The 14334-nt window shown below is 43.1% G+C and overlaps 1 protein-coding gene across 2 annotated transcripts in view; it reads right to left on the reverse strand.

The window, feature by feature from the left end:
• Epas1 (endothelial PAS domain protein 1) overlaps positions 1-14334 on the reverse strand; it is a 90552-nt gene that overhangs the window by 22701 nt on the left and 53517 nt on the right. For both annotated transcript variants that reach the window (XM_042675560.1, XM_042675559.1), the window contains 4 exons: positions 9887-10038; positions 9139-9223; positions 5067-5185; positions 4742-4947 (listed from right to left, as the gene is read on the reverse strand). In XM_042675560.1, coding sequence (XP_042531494.1) covers positions 4742-4947; positions 5067-5185; positions 9139-9223; positions 9887-10038 — 562 coding nt within the window. The remainder of the gene's footprint in view (positions 1-4741; positions 4948-5066; positions 5186-9138; positions 9224-9886; positions 10039-14334) is intronic.

A 14334-nucleotide genomic window follows, 5' to 3' on the forward strand; every position in this document is an offset into this window, starting at 1 on the left:
GAGCTCTTTTACTCCTGGTTATTCAAGGTTAGCATTCTATCACTCGAGCCATAGCACTACTTCTGGCTTTTCCTGTGATTTAATTGGAAATAAGAGTCTCACAGAGTTTCCTTCCTGGTTGGCTTTGAACCTCCATCCTCAAATCTCAGACTCCTGAATAGCTAGGATTATAGGTAGGAGCCACCATCACCTGGCTTAATTTTAAATTTTGACTGTAATTTTGATACTGATTTCTCTTTTCCCCATGATGCCCTATCCACATAATTTGATTTTGTACTTTATTTCTAAGATACAGAAAGACTCATAGAAGTCATAAAGTCAAGTGGTGGTACAAGCCAGTTAGACGTTAGTCTTGATGGCCTCACACCTGTCAGTTACTCTCTTTTGTCACTAGATGGCACCTCCACATGAATTTAAAACCACCTATTTTAAAGTTAAACTATTTGGGAACAATTTTTGTTTTCCTTTTTGGGAGAATGGAATATTTTATTTCGTATCATTATAGTTTCATTAAGCTGCTTGTGTCTCAGACCCTAAACTCTTTGAGATCAACAATCTTCTCTTTACTTCTTTGATATAATTGTATTTGGCACAGGATTATTAGTTAGCCAGGGGCCCAATAAACAACAGTTCATGAACTACTTAGTATTTTATGAAGCGGGAGTATTATGCCTATGTTTGAGTCATAGGTAGAGAAGATCATCACTTATACATTCTTTTAACATAGCTACCCAACTTTTCTCCCTTGGTCACAAGCTACAACAGTGAAGTATAAACAGATTTGAACATGCCTAGTGTGAGAATCTGACATCCAAAATGTGCCAATGTTATATTCAAAAAGTTTCAGATTTCAGAGTACTTTGGCTTTTAGAGTTTCAGGATAGCAGTGCTCAGAGTAGAATCTGGTTGAGTATAGAATCTGTGTTTCAAAAACCAAAAATCCTTGGAAATCTGAAATACCTTTAGTAACAAGTATTTCAGAGAAAGGCTACCTAACATGTATACACAAATGTAACTAACATATAAATCATTATACACTTTTAAAAACATAATGACTCAAATAATTAATAGAGGGCCTTAAATAATCTGATGACTCTTTTAAGGGAAGATAAATATTTTTGAACTATCTACATTTCTGTATTCAATTTTAAATGTATCAGAATGGGTTTTCAGATTCATTGATTATAGACTCTGAAAATCTCTCTTATTTCTGTTTTTTATCCTCCTTTCTATTTTCTCTGTCCTCCCTTCCCTTCCTCCCTTCCTTCTTTCTTTGATTTTAACTTTCTGAAACTATATTGTATTTAAAAATCTGTACTGTGTTTGATGTAAGGGTTAAAAAACTATCAAACTGCCTCAAAAGTGATTTTGTGGATTCTATTGCCTTAGTTGCTTCATATTATTTCTGGCTTTTGTAGTCTGTTTTGTATTAGGTATTATTAAACCAAATAAATTCTCTGATTAAAATGGGAAGACCTATTGATTCCACTTCTTATTAGCTATCCCATGTAGGCACTGGTTTGAAGGATATCTCAGAACACTATTAAGAACAGTACACTAAAGGTGTGTGTGTGTGTGTGTGTGTGTCCAATTCCCAATACAAAGAATGAAAGTAAGCCTTCAAACTCCCCCACCCCTCAAAAAAAAACCAAACCCACAAACCCAAGTCCTCACGGAGCAATTGAGAAATAACCCTTAGGGATTAAAGACTTAAAATAGTCACTTCATAACTAAGCTGTGTCTGTGCCCTTGTTCACTAATCTGCTAATTGCTTAAGCACAACTTCTGTGTGGCACAGCATTCTGTGTGTTTATGTACATTCACATCCATTTCTCCAGAATCACTGAATTCTAGTAGGGGTCATATAATCAAATTCCTTGCTGCAAATGCAGCGTGACCTGCAAAACCTATAAGCAATATCTCCCTCCTCCATGCTGTCAGTATTATATACTTGGCTGCCAGTCTTAAACCAAAAAGTCAGTATAGTGTCTCTCCTCTGCCTGTGTCCATTTTCTTTTCAACCACTTTTAGATGTCCAATTTCATCTGCCCTCCCTGTTTTCTTTTATCCACATGCTTTCAGAAAATTATCTAAAACTCATTCAAATCAAGACAATGAGGAAACAGATTAACATTGAATTTTGCTTTCCAAAGTGAGTTTTTCCTTCACTTTTATAAAAATCAAAATCTTAAGCTTTTAAAAACAATTATAAAAAACATCCTTTTTGCTATAGTTTTTCAAGGATAACAGGACTTTGCTTGTATGGTGGAGTCCCATGATGGGTATGTCTCACCCACAGGGGCCAATTCTAGCTTCCATCACCCACAACACTTGCAGCTGCTCTCAGGCTACATGGCCAGCGTGTCCTGAGCACCACTTCCTGTCAAAACCAGTGACATGTGGATCATGTGTTGCAACTTCCCAAGTCATCTCAGCATACTACTGAAAGAGGTGTACATCAAGGACACAAGGACTGCACCTGGTAAATGACCATGACATGAACAAGAACTCCTATTTCTCTAGTCATCACCATCATCTTTGTGTCCTCATGATTATGATGGTGACAGCCATTCTGACAACTGTCAAAGTTCCAGGATAAAAGCCTTCATTCATGACTACCTCTCCCCATGAGACTATAGCTGCTTTTTCAACTTAGAAAATTGCTCAGAACCCGAGGTTTGGGCTATAATGATGTTGAAAATGGGAGACAGAGCCAGGCGCTGGTGGCTCATGCCTGTAATCTTAGCCACTAAGGAAGCTGAGATCTGAGAATCAGGGTTCAAAGCCAACCCGGACAGGAAAGTCTGTAAGACTCTTATCTCCAATAAACCACCAGAAAACAGTAAGTGGTGCTGTGGCTCAAGTGATAAAGTGCTAGCCTTAAGCTGAAGAGCTGAGGGACAGTGCCCAGACCCAGAGTTCAAGGCCTACAATCACTCCCCCCGCCAAAAAAAATGAGGGACAGAAATGTTTCACAATGCTTTTTTTTTTTTTTTTTGTCAGTCTTGGGACCTGAACTCTGAGCCTGGGCGCTGTCCCTCAGCTCTTCAGCTCAAGGCTAGCGCTCTACCACTTGTGGCACAGCACCACTTCCAGCTTTTTTTTGTTTGCTTATGTGGCACTGAGGAATCGAACCCAGGGCCTCATGCATGCAAGGCAAGCACTCTACCACTGAGCCACCTTCCCAACGCTTTTACCAAAGTCCTGAAGTTGTGCCACAAGTGATAGCCAATTCTAAGAAGATACTACCAACTAATGCTAGGTGAGTCTAGAATCAGAGGAACAGAAATATGTCTACCCCAAAGCAGGGCTGTGCCATGAAGGAAACAGAAAGATGTGGTGGGTTTGGGGGAGGCTGGGCAGGAGTTCTTGTTCTAAGGCTCCGGGGTTTCCTGCTGATAAGGAAGACAAGGCAGTTTTTTGCCAGTGGCCTTCCTTCCTCTGTCGGGCCCTGAGCCTACAGGAATGTTCTTGTCTCATTTGGTTTGTGCGCATATTTTGCCTCAGGATGGTCAAGGGCAAAAGTAACAACAGCAACATAACAGCATCAAGTATACTCCCAAGAAACCTCCCATGTGCTGCTGTCCTGTGCTTTTCTGAGTACTTGGACAGCCATGACCATGCATGATTGATTCCATGAAAGAGGCTGAGAACATAATTTTAGAGGGGAGTGGCACAGAGATAGAGAGGCTACAGAGTTGACTTTGGATACTGAAGAAAGGTAGGATCAGAGTGGATGAGCTCTGTCCTGAAGGACACATCTGGTGTACACTACTCAGCAAGGTATATCCAGAGGGGCCTCCCCCAAGATCAGTTACTTATGGCCTTCTTCCCTCCCTAATGCTGGCCACTGCCCCTCATAATTGTCCTTACTGTCCTCCTCCACATTCTAATCATCTGGCTCATACCCCAGGGGCAAGCATGTAGGGGTTAGTAATGTCATGTAGTTTAGACACTCAATGACAACCCCAGCTTCTTCTCTACCACATTAGCCCTTAACTTGAACTTGGAACTAGAGATGACATGCCTGCCCAGATGACTGTGTGGTCTTGGGTGGTCTCTTGACAACATTAGTAATAACAGAAACAAGAACTAACACTATACAGCTGCACTAATGCACAACTAGATCTGAACCTAGGCCACATTGCCCCAGGGCCTAGCCTACTGTGTCCAGAGAATTTCCAGTGATCCTAGAGTTGGAGTGCAGAGTCTGAATTACCTCCCTTCCTCTGAAAGCTTCAAAACAAGGTTAGCCAGTGGTCAGAATGCAGCTGCATACAGCAGGGGGAAAATGGAGGGAAAAGCTCAGTCAGTCATGAAAGAGAACCAGGAGAAGCTAGTCTCACCATGTGTCAGTATTTAGGCCCAAACTCTATGCTCTAGGCAGGCCTCTGAATGGAGAATACTGATAGAAATCTCTTTGCCCTTGTCATCTGAGGCAGGGCACATCCTGGAAATTTTCTCAGGAGCCTTGAGACATAAGTAGAAAAATGTGTACACAGCACAATGATGACAATAGTCACACAGAGGAACAGACAGACTGAAGCTGTGTCACTGAGACACCATCAACTATTATGGTAAAGACCTCTGAGAACTGGTAGAATGAAACACAATACAAGCACACAGACTTTCAATACTCATGCTCCAGTCCCATCCCTTCATTACAGGTACACAAACACACAGACACACAGACACACACACACCCCTGCTCAGCACAGATGCTAAATGCTCAGATCCCCACCTGTCATCACAATAGGTGAATTTCATGTCCATGCTGTGGCGGCTCAGGAAGGTCTTGCTGTCCAATGGAATGTCCATGTGGGATGGGTGCTGGATGGGCTCACACATGATGATGAGGCAGGAGAGCAGAGGCTCCTTGTAGCCACAGAGGCTACTGTGAGGAGGACAATTGTTGTAGACTTTCACCTGGCCAGTGCAGTGTAAGACCTGTGGGGCCAGAGGTCAGACAGGAGGCTGAGAGTGCTACATATAGGGGAAGGAGCAGGCCTTTAGGCATTCCTCCTGCCCAACCTGGGACTCTAACCCCAAGCCTGATGCTGTCCTACCTTCCATGTGGCTGACTTGAGATTGACAGTTCGGCCTCTGTTGGTGACTGTGCACTTCATCCTCATGAAGAAGTCCCGGTCGGTGGACATATCTTTGCTTTTCTTTCCAAAACCAGAGCCTGGATGGTCAAAAGTGTGAAAACCAGTCCAATTAATTTTATGTTTTCATTCACAAGAGAGGCCCAGCCTGATGGTTTCTGGGCAACTTATTTTTCCTATTTCCCTACTGTTTGTACTTGTAGGCTCTACAGCCTTCAATGAAGATTGAGCTTCAGTGTGGTCCATGGACTAATGGTTTCTCACCTCTAGCTTGTCTCCTTATCTGGAGCCTGAACTTCTGGAAGGTAGGAGCTGCTTATAGGGTTTGTTTCCCCCCTGAACCTAGAGTTTGGTCTTGAGTCAGTGAAAGCAGTGAGTGACTATGGCCACGGTTTCAGAAACTTGCTCTGGGCCCAGGAGACCCAGGGTCTTCCAGTAGGAAGGCCAGAGTTTGATATAGGAGAAGCCAGTTACTGCAGGGGTATATGCTTTGAATTGTCCTCAGAAGCACTCTGCTTTTTTTCTATATAACCTTTCTCCCAGGAAGCTGGCATTCTCTTTTTAACCCCCAATTACTACACTGAAGACAAAGTATTATTAGATTTCTTCTAATGTGCCATTAGATTTAACCAGAAATTGTGTTTAACTTTCCTGGGATTGGGTAAGCAGGTGCAATTTGAAGATGAACTCAGTGTAGATCAGCTGCTCTCTTAACCAGAATTAATTACATTGCGCTCTGGTCCCCTTACCAGTATCACAGAACTTGCAGCCTTACTTCAAATGGTCATCCCCCTCACTCTAGGAAAAGCCACAAGCCTCTCCATCTAAACCTCCAGAAGAGCTTGATTTATTTGGCATACTTGGACTGAATGATGGCTTTTTTTTTGTTTTTGTGGATTTTTTTTTTTGCCAGTCCTGGGGCTTGAACTCAGAGCCTGGGTATTATCCCTAAGCTTTTTGCTCAAGGCTTGAACCACAGCTGTATTTCTGGCTTTTTTGGTGATTACTTGGAGATAAGAGTCTCGGACTTCCCTGCCATGCTGTGTTCAAACTGTGATCCTCAGACCTCAACCTTCTGAGTAGCTAGGATTATAGGCATGAGCTACCAGCACCTGGAAGCTGTTGTTGTAAGGAGGGAATATTCCTCCATTTTGATAAAAACTCTCTCACACACTTAATAATGCTTCTTACAGTTTTAACTTTCACAGGTAGGGTTTGCATTACGAGAAATATATTTGTATTTTGGGGGCCCCCAGAAGTTAGGGTTGAGGAGACTCCTTTGTAGCTGTTCGGGTTGTTATTGTTGGCCCCTAACTTGTTAAACTCTGGATTCTTTCCATTCTGACATTCGATCATTCTTTCCCTACCTAACTAAAGAACATGCTCAAAAACCTTTATTAGCTCCCTGCCAACTGCAGGATAAAGTTCAAGTCCCTCTCCCTGGCCTTCAAAACCTTCTATAATCTAACCCATGGCCTTATCTTCCTCTAGGAACTAGTAACAACCCTTTGCTTCTAGATCATAAGTCCACTCACAGACAAGCTTCTTCGATGAGATCTTCTGACTCACTGAGTCAGAAGTAGAACTAAAGTTCTACTTTGATAAGCAGAAGGCACTTGCCCATGGGTCAAAGCACTTGAAAGCTGGAAGGTCCTAGACCTTGCCTAGTCTAATGCCATCAATTTTAAAAGAAAGATTCCAAGAACACAAAAGTGGGTTTTTGGTTTGGGTCACAAAGTCAAACTGAGACTATGATCAGTGGTTAAACTGAGACCAAGAACTCAAGGACCAGTGAGTTTTTGGAGGACAGAAGAAAGAATCAACACTGGCTTTAGAAAGTACTTCCAAAGGCTTGTTAGCCCCTTCCCTAGAACTAGCCATTATACAGAACACAGACTATCTCAGTGCTATGGAACATAGCAGACACAGCCCAAAGCTCCCCAGCCTGTGGACTCTAAGAGCCAGGTGGCTGAGTCCTTTTTTGGAAGGTAGAGGGATTCAGAGAAGAGATCAAGGGTAGTGGTTGGGATAGAAGAGGAACTTGGGTGAAGGCCCAAGTAAGAATTACAGATAATATGCATTAAGGATGGAGGCAAGCCAATGAAAGACTCAAGGAACACAGAAGCGGGGTACTTGGTTCAGGTACCAGAATCAAAACTGAGACTATGCTTTTTCAGCATGTGTAGTAACAAGGGTAAAGCCTGAAGGCTTTGTACCACTGCTTCTGTTATTCAGTTTGAATGAACATATACTCCATAAAACCCATGGCAGTGAAAAAAGAGAGACATTAGAAAGGATCTCTAAATGAGGCCAAGGGCTGTTCAGATTAGGGATTGGTTTTAGAAAGAATCTTGATGGTCATTATGCATAACTGCTGCCCAAAGTTTCAGCCCTCTTGACAACATCCCCATTCATGGCTTTTGTCAAATGCCCCCAGTTATAGCCTGTGTGGGTTGTCTCCATCCATGGGCACTGATTGTATACTCCCACAGGTAAGATCTGGTATACTACCTCTTTAAAAAAATCCCTTAAGGTAACAATGCTCACTATGAAATGTACTCATTAGCTGGGCACTGGTGGCTCACGCCTGTAATCCTAGCTACTCAGGAGACTGAGATCTGAGGATTGAGGTTCAAAGCCAGCCTGAGCAGGAAAATCTGTGAGACTCTTATCTCCAATAAACCACTAGAAAACCGGAAGTGGCACTGTGGCTCAAGCGGTAGGGCGCTTGCCTTGAACTGAAGAGTACAGGGACAGCACCTAAGCCCAGAGTTCAAGCCCCATGACCGACCAAAAAAAAAAAAAAAAGAAATGTACTCATTACCCTACTCATATAACTGTAACCCCTCTGTACAACATTATATATAATTTCCTCTCAGCTGGGTACCAATGGCTCACACCTGTAATCCAAGTTACGCAAGAGGCTGAGATCTGAGGGTTGAAGTTTGAAGCCAGCCTAGGAAGACAAATCCCTGTGAGACTCTTACCTCCAATAAACTACTCAAAAAATTCCAGAAGTGGTGCGAGTGGCTCAAGTGGTAGAGTGCTAGAAAGCTCAGGGACAGTGCCCAGACCCTGAGTTCAAGTTTCAGGAGCAGCAAAAATAAAATAAATAAATAAATAAATAATCTATTCTCTATCTACCTGCCCATCACCAGATGCCCCAGATCCATGTCATAGCTCCTATAGTATTAAGTCTCATTGGTGGTTGCAATGAGCCAGGCCTCTTGATACGCATGTTCTTGGGCAGATTCCTCCTACACTGAATCAGGGCTAGCCTGAACCTTGCTTGCTCCAACCAGCAAAATGAAGCAGAAGTAATACAGTACCTCAGGAGGCTCCTGACAGCTTCTGCTTTCACACTTTGGGAGCCTAGAGTTGCCACCAAATACGGCTAATCTGAAGGCCCTATATGGAAAGGGCACTTTGAGATTCAATGGAGAGACTGAAGGAGAGAGCTACCCCACTTGTCAGTCACCTAATACAGGCCCCAGATGTGTGGGTGATACACCTTGATAATTTCAGCCTAGTCCAATCCCAGATGACTGTAGCCCAGCTGATATCACATGAAGCAAGATCCCTGCCCACTGAACCCACAAAAACATGAGACAGAATATAAAAAGGATTGCATAAGTCCTGTTACACAGTCAACGCACAAATGCAGCAGCTCCCATGAGCACTTTGTCACAGATGATGAGGTTATTGGTTTGGGTGGTATCACTTGGCAGAGATGCCTGATCTCAGGTGATGAAACTTCCTAGAGATGGCATCTTGACCTGAAGGTGTGCCCTAGTAGTATGACATCAGGCATCATATGGGGCCAGCAGAAGCTATTTCTGAGTTCTGGATCTTTTTTGTGCCTGCAATCTTATCACCCTCATCTCAGGCTTCATGTCCACACTGATGTCAGGGTGTTTTTCTTTTCTGGCATCACTGTGTTCATGAGCCATGTCTCATGTGCTTGTAGATAAAGGGAAGATAGATTCTTTCAGAGGTGGGACAAGAGGGAGGTAGACAAACCACAGTACTTTACCATTTTTGAGAGTCAGGTTCTCACGGATCTCCTCATGGTCACAGGGATGAGTGAAATCAAAGATGCTGTGTCCTGTTAGCTCTACCTGTTTCAAAAACAAGGTTAGCCTTCATTATTTCTAACACTGAATTGAAAGGATCCAAGAGGAAGCTGAGCTACCTTCCAGTCTTGGAGACAGCAAATCAGGTAATTCTTCTCATAATTCCAGGCCAGTGTTAGATCCATGGAAATACAAATGTAGCAAAGGGCTACTGATAGTGATAGGGACTTGACTCAGACTCAGGAGGTTTATTTTGGTAATCTAGTCTTGAAAGAACTGCCAATCTGGATGGCCAGCAGCAATGCCAAACCCAATTCCAAGGAGTGGGAGTGTATGTATTTTTGATGCATAGCCTGAGGATCATGAACGTTAAGTGGGCATGTGCAGGGAGAAGTGAAAAGACACTGACCACAATTTTCTACTAATTTCTACCCCCAAATGGAAACATTGTCTCCCTTTGTTTAAAATTTCAACTAATTTTTTAATTATAGGAAAGTTTCTAAATGCTTTCTATAACTTCTTACCATACTTCCCCCAGTATTATTCTTTCATTTTTTAAACACTAATGGGTTGTATGATACTTACGTATATGTATACCCATACTTTCATCCTATTTATCTTCACCATCCTGTCTTTATTATTTTCTCCCTCCCTTGACCCTTTTGTTTGTTATATTTCCCCTTTCTGAGGAGGTAGAGAAGATTTCACCTGGGTGAGTCCCATGAACTTGCTGATGTTTTCTGACAGGAAGATCATATCACCATCTTGGGTCACCACGGCAATGAAACCCTCCAAGGCTTTCAGGTACAAATTATCCATCTGCTGGTCAGCCTCAGCTTCAGATTCATTTTCAGAGCAAACTAGAAAGAGAGGGGATTGGGTGGCTTGCATGAATGTGGTGTTAAGACATGTGACTGGCAGCACTGATGTCTGCCTGGGATCCTTGAGGGCATTTGGTGGGCTTTTCTGTAAATGCACACTGCCAGCTGTTCAGGTATCTACCATCTACCTAAAAAGTGGACATTAGATAGGCACCATGACACATGATTTGAGGTTGTAGTGACAACTGGGGTACCAGTACTGACAGCTGTAATACTAATCACTGATAAACTAGTCATAGTAGTGGCAGGAACAGAACTTACAAGTGCTAGTGTACACTGTAGCAATTGCTACACATAAGTATTACACTGAGCATTCTATAGTTTTCATAATGACTGGACCAAGTGGCAACTATTCCAAGTCTCATTTTACAATGAGGCTTAGAATGGGAAAGCGATTTGTCCAAGGTGTTAAAGGCTCAAAAGCTAGCAAGCCGCAAAGGTAAACCTAGAAGTCATCCTATTCAACCATTTGGAGTCAAATATTACTTCTATTAGGCTATGACCTTAAGTAACAACCTCTTTGAGCATCAGTTTCCTCATCAGCAAAGTGAGAAGAATACTTTTCATTGCTTTGAACCACAAAAATTAACTAAGTACATAAACTGCTTCAAACGGTATAAAAAATTGTACATTCTTTCTCTCATCTGCTCCATGACACTGTCACTCTCCTTAGATTTCTCAAAGCCTAGCTGGGGAATTATGGAGCACATAGAGATGCTAAGTTAAAACAAATACCAACAACTCAAGGGCATGGTAGCTGGGCACTCAAGAAAAGGCAATCTAAGTGCTCTGGGGGTCAGAGGAGAAAGAAGGGTTCTTTGTGGTGATCACAGATGATGGTTTCAGAGAAGAGGGTTTGAAAATACTAATGAAAAAAGCAAGATTTCACTCTTTTGGGTGAGAGATCGAAAAGAAAAGGGCTTTCCAGGCTGGACAGGGTTGGGCAGATCCTGGAAAACACAGGAATAGGCTTTATGAAAAGGCCCATTAGGCTGAAGAAGAGGATCCATGTCCCAATTTCAGAGCTGAGGTAGGCTTTGGTGTTCTGAGGTGCCTCACTTTTCAGCTAAAGGAGCAGAGAATACACATTCATCTCAAAGCACGGCTTTGGAGGGGACTTATCTGACAAAAGCATGCAGAGTGGCTGAAGAGTTGGTTGCTAGGGGCATCCTGGGGTAACCTCTGTCCCAAACTATCTACTCTGAATATCTTCATCTATTAAGTAAGCCTCTCTTACCTGCAAAATGTGGACTCAACTCTTGATCCAGATAAAAGACCTTGTAGGCCCTAGGCCTTGTAATCCTCAGACCATAGACTTCATTCCAGACCTACTTCTCCTAGTTCATTATTTAAGTGTAAACATATATGTATTTTAAAACTCTGTATTCATCCAGTACAATCAACAGTTGAGTTACGAAGCAAGTGGTTTTGATTTTGGAAGTATCTTTTCACTTACATAGTCAATATTCGCTGAACTAAAAGAAGTCTTTCAAATGGATACTCTTCTAGGGAGTATAAAATGCAATTAGATTTACAGGCTACTTGGCAAGAGACACTAGCAGTGCTAGGCAGTAAACATCAAGGGAATTTTTTTGTAATGACACTTCTTATTTCTTTTTTTTATCTTTGTACCCTTAAATGTAAGTTCATAAGGAATATTCAGACTAAGAGATAGTTCCCCCAAAGGGCTTCAGTGTTAACACTGGTGAGCTGGCCTAACACTAGGGGGAACAGAACAGGGCTCATAAAGTGCTAGTTTGGCTTTCCGAGGCCAGGAGTTATGCAGAACAGCCTTCTGATGACCTTTTCCCCTATTCATCAAAACAGCATGACATGATGAGGGAAATTCCTTCTCTTCAAAGCCTTGTTCAGGTGATGATAGCCTTCCACCACTCACACCAATACCTGGTCCTCATGTAACACTCTCCCCACTGACTTATCTGTTCTTTGCCAGTTAACTAGTCAATTGGACTGATGATGACCAGCTTGTGTTCCAGGAGAGATATAGCTGCTGATATAATTTCCTGGTAGTGCCCATGTTTTAAAAGGGATCTTAGGAGAGATAGTGAACTAATTTAGTGCATGCATCAGGACTACTTGGGGGAAGTTGCTGACTGAAATGAAGATTTCTTAGCCAAGAGCTGGTAAGTAATTCATGGGCACAAGAGCAAAGTAAAAATGAGGGACCTCTTATTGAAAAATTAATCCAAGGCCCTCCAAGACTGTCCAGGTGTCCTAGCCTAGAGTTCCTGCTTCAGCCTTCAGCGAATCCCTGCCTGGGTCTGGAAATGTTCTTTGTCACCATGTTCTCAGGTGATGCTGAAGCCCTTGCTCTTGGGATCACCCACTGAAGACCACTGTCTCAACTCCAGGTCCTATGAGTGACCTCAGTGCAGGGAAAAAAATGCTCAATTTAGATTGGAGATGCTTGATTTGGGAAACAGGTGAGAAGTTTTCAGCACCATTTAAATCACACCAGATTTACTAGACAAGCAGAAGCCAGCCTTGTGGCCTACTGAGAAGATATTTTCTCCTCAATTTCTTTGATCTCAGTGGTAACACTGACTTCAAAATATGGAGTCAGCCCAAGATAACCTATTTGGGTTAACCAGGCCCAGAGGAAATAGTTCTGCTTAAAATTTCCTGTTTTTAACAAGTCCAATACAGACAGACAGGTTTCCATCTTGTCCATCGCACTTGCTTCCAGGAGGTGGCGAAATTGGCTATTGCGGTGGATCCACTGGCCTGACCTTCAGAGGGAAGGAGGGAGTGGGGTGATGTTGGGCCACAAAAGGAAACAGAACATCTTGGAATTGAAGTCACAATGGCTAAAGGGTCAGGAAGCCAGCAGGCTGCCCCAGGGACCCTGGGCCAGCAGGACTCAGGCGGGGTCTCTTCCTTCAGTGGAACTATTTGCTCTCCTAGCACCTGCTTATCCTTCTGGGAGCTTCTAAAGGAACCTGGACTGGTTGCTCCCAGCCTGGGGCTCAGAGGCAGATCCTTCCTTGAGGGTCAAGAGGCAAATGTCACATCCCTGCTGAAGATATCATTACCTTTTCCCTGTGTAAACCATCTTCCCTGATGTATTATAAATATCTGACTCACTTCTGGACATAAGAAAAGATGCACTTGTTTATTGCGCAGCAACTAAGCTTGCAACTGTGTTTGCACTGCACCAGGTAAAGTAATCTGTTCACAAGTTGCACTGTGTGGAACTACTACTCTGTGCCTAGTCCTGTTGTATGGAGAACCAGGGATTCTGAAAGAGTCAGATCAATTCTATTCCTCAAGGAATTTGCAGACTGAAGGTAACATAAAGACCAATCATGGTAAGGTTATACAACAGGTGAGAATAAACCCTTCGCACAGAATAAAGTGAGGAACCTGCTCACAGTAGGTGTACAACAAAGTAGGTCTTTTAATCATATTGTCTTGGTTACTTGCTTCCTAGGTTGCCATAGGGTTCTACTCCAAATGAAAAAAGAGGTACTCTGCTAAAGGAGAGCACATTCAGCCTGGGAAGCACAAGGAGATTTTTTTAATGCTAAAAATAGCCCCAGTAAACAGGCTTTGATGACTCCCCACAGCCAGGATACGCACAGCTGAGGTTTCAGAGCACTTTTTCCGGAGCACTGCTCATTTCCTTCAGGCAGCACCACCCTTGTTGGCTGGGATGCCATGGGCAGTTGGAGCTGGCCCTCTAAGGTGGGCAGGTGGCAGAACAGAGAGCTCCTGACTAGGTCTCTGAGACCAGGCTGACCCAGAAGTGCTACAGGTCAGGATGTTGGCTACAAATCTTACCCTACTAGGGTCATTTTCCCTCTATGTTTCCTTCTCCAAGAAGCTCCAGGACTACTTTATTCTGAAAATGGTTCTGCTTCAGCCTTCCTGCTTCAGATATGTTTAGCACTTGGTTATCACAGGGTCTTTCCTTTCAAGGACTTTGCCTAAACTCGTCCCCTTCCCATTCCCCTTCAGGGAGGGGAGCCTGGAGTATTGCCTCAGTTCCTGTCTCCTGTCTCAAGTGAACCCACAAACAAGGAAGGGGATTGGGCGTCATCTGCTGGATCATTAGCTGAACCTTAGGCTCCACCATATCATCGGCAGAAAACTGTATCCCAGCAGACCTTCCTAGGATTCTGGAAAGCCCCAGAAGGCCACCATTGGACACTAACACCCTCATTTTTTACATATCTTCTTATCCTGTTTTCCATCTGTGTATTATTCTTCAGAAGATGAATTGGCTTCAGAGAATACCTGAAGAAGGTCAGTATT

This window comes from Dipodomys spectabilis, unplaced genomic scaffold (genome assembly GCF_019054845.1).
Source record: "Dipodomys spectabilis isolate Male_0828 unplaced genomic scaffold, ASM1905484v1 ptg000026l, whole genome shotgun sequence".
NCBI classification, from domain to species: Eukaryota; Metazoa; Chordata; class Mammalia; order Rodentia; family Heteromyidae; genus Dipodomys; species Dipodomys spectabilis.